The sequence below is a fragment of the Drosophila obscura genome, unplaced genomic scaffold (assembly GCF_018151105.1).
Source record: "Drosophila obscura isolate BZ-5 IFL unplaced genomic scaffold, ASM1815110v1 contig_87, whole genome shotgun sequence".
NCBI lineage: Eukaryota > Metazoa > Arthropoda > Insecta > Diptera > Drosophilidae > Drosophila > Drosophila obscura.
In genome coordinates, this window is record NW_024542880.1 from 541808 (window position 1) to 553954 (window position 12147).

The 12147-nt window shown below is 37.9% G+C and overlaps 1 protein-coding gene across 8 annotated transcripts in view; it reads right to left on the reverse strand.

Annotated features, from left to right (window-relative positions):
- Window positions 1-12147, reverse strand: part of LOC111076104 (rho GTPase-activating protein 26) — a 147517-nt gene that overhangs the window by 100895 nt on the left and 34475 nt on the right. For all 8 annotated transcript variants that reach the window (XM_022369743.2, XM_022369736.2, XM_022369739.2 and 5 more), the window contains 2 exons: window positions 6459-6616; window positions 6228-6401 (listed from right to left, as the gene is read on the reverse strand). In XM_022369743.2, coding sequence (XP_022225435.1) covers window positions 6228-6401; window positions 6459-6616 — 332 coding nt within the window. The remainder of the gene's footprint in view (window positions 1-6227; window positions 6402-6458; window positions 6617-12147) is intronic.

Consider the following 12147-nt stretch of genomic DNA (forward strand, 5'->3'; position numbering starts at 1 on the left):
GTCATCCTTCAGGTGACCAGCCCCGTGATCGCTTGCGTTTACCTTTTTGATCCCTCCGTGGCCCACTGTATGACTGTCGTGCAGTAAGTAATGATGCCTTCTCTGGCATCCGTAGACATTGCATTTCTTGTCCCTTTTGCAAAACCTGACCATATGTCCACCTTCCAGGCACGAGAAACAGATCCGATGCTCCCTCACCAACTCAACTCGGGATGTTGGAGAAGCATGGATGAAATCCTTGCAGTCCTTGGTCGTGTGCTCTCCTTCAGATATTGGGCAGCACTTGTTGCGGTCGTTGTGCCGCTGCTGATCCATGCAACTTGTGCTAGAATGCAGTACCCGTCGTTGTGGATCCTTGCTCCCGACATTCGTGATCGTACGCACCAGTTTAGCGAGATCATTCAGCCACTCACTCAAGTGCACGACCGTTGGGTACGATCCTATTGCTGCAGCATGCCTAGCCCAGTCCAACCTTTTGCTCAGGGGCAACTTGACGATCAGCTCCTCCATCAGGGTAGGATTACCCAAGTGCTGGACTCCGTCCGTGGTTGACAAGCTTGCTTAGATTTTGCTCCAGACAAGGTACCAAGTTGTATTTTAAAACACTGTGCCCAGTCCTTATGCAAACCATTGACATATCTTTTCAACCTATCATTGGAACGGTCTTGTCTTCCAGTGATTTGGAACGAATCTTATCATTCCGATTCACAAAAAGGGTTCAAGATCTCACATTGAGAACTACCGAGGTATTGCTAAGCTTTCCGCCATTCCAAAGCTCCTTGAGTTCCTTATTACCAGGAATTTGCAACACCTATGCAGTAGTCTGATATCTCCATCGCAACACGGTTTTTTTAAATATCAATCAACATTGACAAACCTTCTCGAGTTGTCTTCTGCAATTAACCGAGGATTTCAAAACTCACTGCAAACAGACGTAATTTTCACGGATTTTTCGACTCCGTGAACCATTCTTTGCTCATTTACAAGCTTTCTTTAATTGGTTTCCCCACTAATCTTCTAAACTGTATTTCGTCTTATCTTTCTAACCGCACACAACGTGTTTTGTTTACTAATGTGTTGTCGAATGTCGTTAATGTTACATCAGGAGTGCCACAAGGTAGTCATTTAGGTCTTCAATTCTTCAATTATTCAATATCAATCTGATTGGCTATATGAAATGGAAAAGATTGTATTAAGCTGTGCCCACGAGGTATCTCAACCAACAATAAAAAGTGCTGATCTTGGACGGCCGAAAATTGAATTTTCGGAGTGTTCGAAAAGAGCAAAACGAGGAAGGATTGCTGAAATAACGAAAATGGATGACTCTGCAGCTTCCTTGCTTCGATCGTGCAATTTGTCTTCAGGGCCAAAGCGTTGTCAAGCAAATATTGATGAAGTTTTATCACTTTTTGTAGAGACAAATTTATCAAAACACCAATATTTGCTTTTAGACTTTAGAAAATTAAGTGCATCTGATCTATTTTTTTAATGTATGTGAAATACACATAAAGGTTGTATAAAATATTTTTAAAAATATTAAAAAGCAACTTGGTATTAGGAAATTTATTGTGGAGCGATGCATTAAGTGCACTAACGAAAGTAGTGATTACTCATGGTTTGATGTTATGTGCATAAAATAGATATTTTAAACAAACTTATTAAAGTTTTACTTTTTAAGCACTGCAAATGGACTGTGATAGCTGATATACAAAAGAAGCAAGCTAAACTCAGCATTCTATCTCATAAGTGACGACTGAAAGCAAATATATACACAAGTATATGCATAATACAAACAATTGATGAAATGGGAAAAAATAACAAAAAAGTTGGGGAACATGGAAATTTTTTAATGTAAATATTAAAGCATTTCAAGTCGACTCGAAGGTCATATGAATACATAACCCCATTACACTGGTAATGGCCTCCTCGTGGTTTTCCCTGGGTACCGAATAAATACATACATATGTAAATATATACATAAATATTTACATACATATGTATAGAAACGGTAGCAAATTCGGCGATTTCAGCTATAATCGACAACAACTAATAGAGCTAGAATATTTTACTAGATAATTTTAAAATAAATATATAAAATAGTTAATACATACATATGTACATAAATAAATTAAGCTATGTTAATAATAATTTATTATCAATCCTGTTCAATCGTAAAAGTGGTTGCCCCCAATCCCCCCTAACCAAACCCCTTTCAACGCCGGCAAACAATTTCGTTTCTCAACTCATGCAAGCGGATTCTATTTTTAGATTCGTACGCTCTCAAATTTGTGCGAGCGAGATAGCGCGAATTTCGTCGCTTGCCGAAAAATTGGCTTGCATATGGCAATTGAAATGTATGAACGTTACGCATCTTATACTTATATTATCATTGTCTGTACCCCTTAGACCTACCCGTACCTTTCGTCCGTTTCGTTTACCATTCTGTAGGTCTAATTACGCTTATCACGACCCTTTTCGAATCCCCTGAATTATCCCTTAAAATTATAGCCAGTAAGATATATGTACCTGTACCTGAAATCCTCTAGTTTTTAATTATTTCTTATATCCCCTTTTTTCCTTTAATATTAATCATAGTTAATATTAGCAGATAAATAAATAAATAGGACTGGAGTCAGTACAAAGCGATATAGCGATATAGGAATTCAAGCTGTCAACATACTTATTTTTCGCTGCTATTATCAATCAAGATTTGTATAATTTTGTGAAATGCCGGGGAACACTTTAGTGATTAGTTCCTCCTTCGACAATGTAAACTCGCACAAATTTGACGGGAAAGATATCAATCCAGTCGAAACATCAACAGGAATTTGGCCATTGCCAAGCCCCAGAAGTTGTCTCGAAACTTCAGTAGCTGATGGGTCGTTCTGCAACGCTACTCTCATGTTTGTGGTCAACTCCAACTTCTTCACATGCTGCCACAAAGACGAAGATTTCAGGCATGCATTAAGTTCATAGGCAGCAGTAGATTTCGGAATGACTGGAAGCGTTTAACGGAAATCTTCAGAGAGCAATATCATAGCTCCACCTAATAATCTTAAATCGTTCTATAAACTGCCCGTTTAAGCGTTTGAGATCTTGGCCGAATTGTTGGCAGAATCAACGAAATGACAAATGTCTTGCTTGTCAGCCTCCCGTTCCCTCGGAACAACCTTCTTACGCGAATCGTACACGTTCTTCTGCTCGGCCAGCTCATCTCGATTACACTACTCGACAAAATCTAACTTTTTTTTCCTCAAGGATCCAAACCAACTTTTTCTGATATATATGAGACTTTAAATTTGTTTAAGAATTACTGTTTTTTTTCTATGGCAAAATTTTTTTTTGAAGAATTTTTTAACTTTGGTATTTTTTTTTTGCCTTTTTCAGAGGTAACCAATCCTAACCTAAAAAATGAACAAAAATTAACAACAACAAAATTTTTGAAGGTTGCGGGACCAACTGTCAATTGGGAACAAAGCAAACGAAAAAGGGTTGTACATTTGGTACCTGATCGCGATCCCAATTCCCAACCCTGCAACCTTCGAAAAGGTTTTTTTGTTCATTTTTTAGGTTTGGTTAACGAATTTTAGCTCCAAAGTTTCTCCACAGATTTTAATGAGCGATACCTTAAGCGATGCCTAATTAATGCACCTATACAGAAAACAGAGAACACAGGATATCACTTTTTTTCGACTTTTCCCGAGTTTTTAAAGTCAAAATTTCGTAAAAAATACCGCACAAAAATCATCATATTTGCATTTCAATGCTTTATATTTCCCAGACGGTAAGCTGAAATCACAGTGTTTGGGCTTAACTTCTAGCTGTTTTAATTATCTTTTCAAAATAGTGGTTTATAACCAGACGTAAGATACTAGAGTTATGTGAAAGAAAGAAGCATTACCTCAGAAAAAAGCTAAAAAAAAAAAAATTCAAAAATTCTTCAAAAAAAGTTCTGCAATAGATATAAAAAAAAACGGGAAGGGACGTGCGAGTCGCTTCTGGGGACGCGACTCTACTTATACCCGTACTCAGTCAGTATATACATTTTTGATCATATGATTTTTTAGAATAAACAAAATTTTACATTTTACATTTTTTTTGCTATATCTGATATCTACATCTACATATACATCTACAATGTATATTCTACATCTAACATGTAGATTGTACATGTTCCATTTATAATCTACATCTCCTCCGCTAGGGGTTGCTCGCGTACTGCACGCGGCAGAGTGTGCCAGCGAGAAGGAAAATTAGTTGCGTTGTCGTGGGCGGGAGGGGGAGGGGAAGCAACTGAAAATTAATTTCTTCATTCTGGCTATAATTATGATCCGATCTGATTCAGATTCGGCAGTCTGGTAGATATGGGCATTTTCTACGATACTGCGTTTTTAGTTTTATCGTATCTTTAAAAATGTGCCTGCCACAGATTTTCGTCCTTTGTGGGGGCGGAAGGGGGCGGGCCGAAATTTTGAAACACACTTGTAGCTGTCTGATAAATTGTTGACGAAATTTTGCACAGAGATCGCACGACAAACTCGAATAATCTTGAAATTAACGACGCAATGCGCAACGAAGCTTTAATTTGATCAAAAAATGTGCGTGCTCATGTGCGGCAGTCTGCTGTCGACATTGCGAATGCCAGCACCAAATCGTTCGATGCACGATGCATTAAATCGCGACTTGCAACGGGAGAAAGGCTATAACACTACTCGACACGAGTTTTCCTAAAGGAACAAATCCAACTTTTTCTTAAAGATTTGGGGCTAAGAAATGGTTTGATGATATTTGTATACCAGTACTCAAAAAAGAGTTAATGGGTATATTAGATTTGTGGTAAAAGTGGATGTGTGTAACGCAGAGAAGGAAACGTTTCCGACCCCAAAAAATATATATGTTCTTGATCAGCATCAATAGCCGAGTCGATATAGCCATGTCTGTCTGTCCGTCTATGTGTCTGTCTGTCTGTCCGGCTTGTTGAGCGCCTAGATCTCAGAGACTATATGAGCTAGGGCAACCAAATTTGGTTTCCAGGCTCATGTGCAAAATTTCGTCAACAATTTATCAGAGTTTGAAAAACGAATTGGGTAATACTATCTGTACAGAATGGATTGTACTGGTATATGAAATATTGCGTGTCAGTTTTCAAAGTTATTAAATATAAAAACATTTCCCTGGTAGAAAATGACCATATCTACCAGATTGCCGAATCTTGTTCAGATCGGATCATTTTTATAGCGAGAATAAATAAATTAATTGGCAGAGGCTGCCCCCTTGCATTGCTGCAGCGCTAACTCATTCTCTCTATCGCTCAAACACTGCTGACACACTCTGCCACGTGCGCCCTCTGGCGAAGGAGGTGTAGAATCTACGTTTTAAATGTGTAAATGTCATAGCTCGCAAAAAACAGTCAACACTTTCAGGGTGTCTGAAAAAGACGTCTCATTTACGGACACATTGCGAATGGAGCCAGAAAAGACACGATCAGATTTGTCTTTGCTCATTTCGCTCAAGCAAAGACCCGATTTTGCAATTCTGTTTTTTTTACTGTTTTTCACTGAGCAACGACGCCAAAAGCGAACGAAAAAGTGTCTTTTGCGCTCTAACTGCTGAAAATCTGAATTCCTTGTTAGCTTACTTAAGCTTACTTAACACTTTTTAATACAAAATTTACCTATATTCATATGTACCTACACAATAATATGCATTATTGATTTCCCAGATATTATTGGGGCATAAACATGAACAAAACTAAAACACTTTTCACAGACACTTTTTTTGCTCTGCTCATCTACAGACACTTTTCTGATAGCGCTTGATCAAATGTGCCTCTTTAAGTTGTTATTGTGAGACACGAGCCTGTCTCGGCTCAACCCGAAGACAAGAAACAGATAACACAAGCGAAGAGACCAAAAGTGTTCTGCTCAGAGGGGGAGCGATTGTCCGTGGTATTTTTCTGTTTTTTTTAGAGACCAGACCGCAATGAAAAAGAGTTGACAATTATTTGCGAGCTATGGTAAATGTAGATGAGAGATGTAGCGAAAAATTGTTAACAGATACAATATTTATATATTGACTGAGTACGGGTGGGAAAGTAGAGTCGTGGCCACAGAAGCTATCCCTCTCGTTTTTTCTGAGTTTGTCTAAGTTATAGATATTTTTAGTACAATTTCGCATGGGAAACGCATGAGGAATAGGCTTTATTATAACAATGCAATATTACTTACCTCCTGTATTGTGTTTTCGGGCTTTTTAGTTGACATGTTGAGAAAACGTTCCTGGGATTGACAAAACTTCTCTGTTTTCTTGTCGAACTTCTTTTTGTTTTCTTTGACGCCACCGATTTGCTTTTTTCTGAAGTCCTCCAGCGACTCGATAATATGCTTATCGGCTAAAGTAAGCTGTGTAAGATAGTTGGAGTCTCAGGTTTGTAATTTCCACACGTTCTGCAGACTTACCATTTTCTCGCGCTCATCTTCAATATTACCAATAATTGCACCAAAACGTTTAAGGCTTTCGCAAATTACATTCTCATCATCCGTTTGTGCGGTGCCAATGCACTCAAAGTTGAAGTCGTTAAGTAAAATTGCTAACTGTTTCATTCGCGTAGAAAGTACTGCAAGTATATATGATATGCAGTAATATGTTTTAAATAGTTTTTACATGTTTATTTATAATACTAGGAGACAAAATCTACCTTTTTCCCTCAACAATCCTTACGGCATAGCGACATATCTCCACGCGAACGTTGGCGTCATATCTCCGCGCGGACGTTGGCGTCATATCTCCGCGCGGACATGTGTCGTTTTTGAAACAACATATCTCCGCGCGGTCTCAAAAACGACATATCTTCGCTAAATTCTGGGCGGACATATGTCGTTTCAAAAGCGACATATCGCCGCGCGGAGTTTGGCGTCATATCTCCGCGCGGAAAATGTATGGGCGGAGATATGTCGCGCGGACTTATGTCGTTACACCATCCTAGCCGACTTATTTCGAGCCGACGATTTTTTTATGGAGAATAAACATTTTCAATGAATTATTTGAACAAACCATAATAAATTTATAGGTAAACAAAGTCGGTTTGGTTCGTGGAATAAAAATGATGTCCCATTGTGTAATTAACAAAATGTTAAGTACGGCTCACCGAAGACATATTGTCTGAGACATTAGGGGAGTGAAACGGACAAAAAAAAATTTTTTTTTCTTTTCTTAACTCCTGTAATGTTAATCGATGACCTCATAAAAATAAAAAATGTGTAAATAATATCAAAGTTCTATCACTTCATCTTGAGGTTCCGCATGAAGATGGTTTGAAATGTTATATGCCAAAATATTTTTTTTTTAAACATAATTTTTCTCTGATTCCGCTAAAAACTAAGAGCCATTTAAAAATTATTAATCTAGGTAGGAACGACAGATAACAATCATTAGCATGAATAATAATCACATATAAAAATAAAATGTAATAGACCTAAGTAAGATTAAGCGCGAAAAAGTTCGCAAATATTTGTAGTGTGTTCAACGAGATAAACCCTATGATGGCTATTTATTTTGACGGTCGTAAAGACAAAACTTTATTTATGACCTGTTATGAAAATATTTCTTCTCGAAAAAACAGCACTGAAGAACGTATATCGTTAATATCTCAGCAGGGCTCAGAATACATCGGTCATCTTTCTATTGATTCGGGAAAAGCAGCCACAATTGGAAAAAAAATTGTCGCATTTTTAGAAAATTCATTCATTCATTCGTTCTTCTCTTGTGATGGAACTGCTGTGAACACTGGACATAAAAATGGAGTCATTTCCTTATTGGAAAAACATCTCAATCGACCCTTGCAGTGGCTTGTGTGCTTGTTGCATGCGAATGAATTACCACTTCGCCCTTTATTTATTGCTGTGGACGGTTCCACCACAGGCCCTAATAGCTTTACTGGCAGCATTGGCAAAATGCTCAAAAAATGTCCTTATTTAAAACCAGAAGCTTTTGATACCATATCAATAAAATTGCCAACCGTGTATAGTGGTTGATTAAGCAGCGATAAAAAATATCTGTATGACGTTTGCTCCGCACTTTCAGCAGGCACTGTCTCACAAGACTTGGCTAGCAGAGACCTAGGGACTCTGGCACATTCACGTTGGCTTACTTGCGCAAACAGGATTCTGCGTGTATACATCAGAACAGCAAAGCCAACACAGTCTCTAAAAGATCTGGCCACTTTCGTTATGAAAGTATACGCACCAACCTGGTTTGACATCAAAACAAAGCCAACTTTGAATTATGGCCCCGTGCTCATTTTTAACATTGTTAAAAGGTGTTTATATTTGAAGGATGGTCTAAAGAGCATTGTTTTGAAAACAATACAAAGAAATTCCTTTTTCGCTCATCCAGAAAATATTTTAATGGCCATGTTACAAGATGATTCATCTTATATAAGGGAGCTGGCTATCCGAAAGATACTGAAGGCACGTAAGGAGGCAATTCAAATTCGAGATTTTCATCTTCCTGAACTTCAAGGTCATGCGTCAATTTATTATAATTTAACAGATTGGACGAAAGAAAAAATAACAGAGCCTCCGATGACAATGATGTATAGAGACAGCGAAGTTGAAAGCTGGATATTATCAGGTACTGATTTCCTACAATTTGATAAGTTTCCTTGCCATACTCAAGCTTTAGAAAGATGTGTGAAGCTTGTGACAGAGGCTTCATTGTCTGTATGTGGACCAGAAGCTAGGGATAAGTTCATTCGTACCCGAATAAAAGCAAGAAGAGAACTGCCACTGTTTGAGACAAAATCTTAATTTTTCAAACAAAATAATATGTAGAATATTAAGTACTTTAAGCTAATTTAATTAACATTTCGTTATTTTGCCTTTAATACTATTAACTTTAAGATAAATACACGAAAATAATCATTAAAAATACATGAAACACTTTTTATACCCGTACTCAAAAAAGAGTTAATGGGTATATTAGATTTGTGGTAAAAGTGGATGTGTGTAACGCAGAGAAGGAAACGTTTCCGACCCCATAAAGTATATATATTCTTGATCAGCATCAATAGCCGAGTCGATATAGCCATGTCTGTCTGTCCGTCTGTCTGTCTGTCCGTCTTGTTGAGCGCCTAGATCTCAGAGACTATAAGAGCTAGGGCAACCAAATTTGATTTCCAGACTCATGTGATATCACACTGCTACAAGTGTATTTCAAAATTTCGACCCGCCCCCTTCCGCCCTCACAAAGGACGAAAATCTGTGGCAGCCACAATTTTAAATATACGATAAAACTAAACGCAGTATCGTAGAGAATGACCATATCTATTAAATTGCCGTATCTGAATCAGATCGGATCATAATTATAGCTAGAATGAAGAAATTAATTTTCAGTTGCTTCCCCTGCCCCCTCCCGCAAACGACAACGCAACTCATTTTCCTTCTCGCTGGCACACTCTGCCGCGTTCAGTGCGCGAGCAACCCCTAGCGGAGGAGATGTAGAATCTAAATGGTACATGTAGAATATACATGTTAGATGTAGAATATACATAGTATATGTAGATGTAGATAACAGATGTAGCAAAAAAATGTAAAATTTCTTTTTTTTTTTAAAGTTCTAAATAATTATATGCTTAAAAATGTATATGCTGACTGAGTACGGGTATAAGTAGAGTCGCGTCCCCAGAAGCGACTCACACGTTCCTTCTCGTTTTTCTAAAATTCTAAAAAATCATAAGCTCAAAAATGTATATACTGACTGAGTACGGGTATAAGTAGAGTCGTGTCCCCAGAAACGACTCACACTTTCCTTCTCGTTTTTTAGTATGTCTCATACTGGGTTGCTTCGCAAAATGAAAGTCGAATGCGGAACCTTAAGATATTTTTTTAAAAAGTTGAAATTTTGTATAGATACTTTTAAGAGTAGGGATCATCGATTGGTAGAACTGGAAAAAGGTAAAAAAAAAAAAATTTCACTCCGGCCTAATATACATACATATACATACATAAGGGCGCTTCCGGGGACGTGACTCTACTTTTATACCCCCACTCAGTCAGTATATTAATTTTTGAGCTTATGATTTATGTAGAATTTTACAAAATTTTAAATTTTACATTTTTTTTCTACATCTGTTATCTACATCTACAATGTATATTCTACATCTAACATGTAGATTACACAAGGGAACAAGGATTTTGTTGATTAAGAACTGAATGTTGTTCTTAAGGTAATCGGGGACGCTGAATCCAACCCTGTACTTGGTTTTTTCCTATCAGATCGAGTTTTTGCGATATATCTTTATATCCAAAATTAAGGTACTTCCCTACATGTAGTGGACTAACTTGAAAACTTCAGCTAAAAAAAATTCAAAACTCGTTAACAATACTGTCTTTAAGCCGTGACTACATTGGTTTTGAATTTGCCCAACAGATTCAGTGATTCGTTGCAGTTGCAAAAAAAAAATTAATGAAAACAAAAAATATTTTCTTGTTTATAAATTAATACAGGAAAAAAAATAGACAAAAAAATTACAGTTTTGGTCTAAAAACATTTAGTTAAACATATTTTAAATGAGATAATATTTATTTTATTTCAATCGGTAGTCCAAAAAGAAAGTTATAAGTAAGTATAATGTACTTGTAACTAATCAAAAAATATATTTTTATAATATTTTCTTAAATTAGACTTATTTTGTTTAGAGATTAAATGTGCATAGAATGCTACTTTAATATGATTTTTCATAAAGCTAATAAAAGCACAATTGCCAATTGCCACAATCCCAGCACATAAATATATATATAGTATAATATATATAGCAATGTGATATCTGGAAAACAAATTTGGTTGCTCTAGCTCTTATAGTCTCTGAGATCTAGGCGCTCATCAAGACGGACAGAAGGACGGGCATGGCTATATCGACTCGGCTATTGATACTGATCAAGAATATATATACTTTATGGGGTCGGAAACGTTTCCTTCTCTGCGTTGCACACATCTACTTTTACCAAAAATACAATATACCGCCAACTCTTTTTGAGTACGGGTATAAAAAGGGCACAAGCTGAATTGCACTGGTAATGATGTCAAATTAATGTCAATGCATCTCTGCATTAACTCATCTATTTTTTTTCCTTTTGCAATTAAGATTTTATTAGTTGTATATAAAGCCGTTAACTTTTCATTTCGTCGAGGATTTGTAGCCGTTTTGAAAACGGTAAAGTCGAGCGTTCTACGAGTGCGGGAGCGCCTGACTATTCGTTTTGAAAATGTGTGAAAGTGAAAGCAGGCTCCGCTGCCTGAAAAACTTCTGAGCGAAATAGATATTTTCATGAAATAAACTGCATTTAAAATTTCAAATTCTTTAATAAATATATTAAATAAATCTTTCTACAATGTCTAGAAGCTTTAAAATAAATTTTCAAAGTTTAGCTTTGATTCTGGTGAATATTTCCCTCTGTCAAATGCTTAACTTATATTTTTAAGAATCAATATTGGCCGTCAGCCATTCGGGTGTTACAGGGAGACTATCGGATGAAGGCCTTTCTCGCCATAGCTGTACCCTCGGACTAGGGGAACGGGTACGGTGCGGCCTGCTCCTGGTTCTAGAATATGGGGGGATCACGAGCGACCCGTCAGCCGCCGTAACTTTACACACCGGTGGAAGTGCGACTATACTCTCCTTGTGGGGGCGGCTGGTAACAGGTCCGGGTTCGGTCAAGTCTCTGCCACGGATGCTGGCTAATTGTAGTCGGGCGCCTTGAGAACGGGGAACTCTTGTCAACCTCGCCAGCCAGCGGAGCTGCAGGGCAAGGTAAGAAACCGTTCTACCACGACGGGAGGCGCGCTGCTTTCATCCTGTCGAACGACGGCCCTGACTTCAGGTCGTCGGTGAAGGGGAAGGAGCAGAGGCTTTGGGCCACGTCCATAATCCCGAATTTCCAGGCAGCAAAAGCTGGATAGGGCGAAGCACCGACCAAGCGGCAGAGCTAAGCGGAAGATCCCGCTCAACAGCCAGGCTACGCCCAGCAAGCCAAGCGGGCGAAAAACCACCCTGAGATCACATCAATCATTGAAACGTCCCTTAACTGTAAGGAATACACTTTGGTAGCCTTCTATGTCAAATAAAAGGCGCTTTTAACAACATCATCC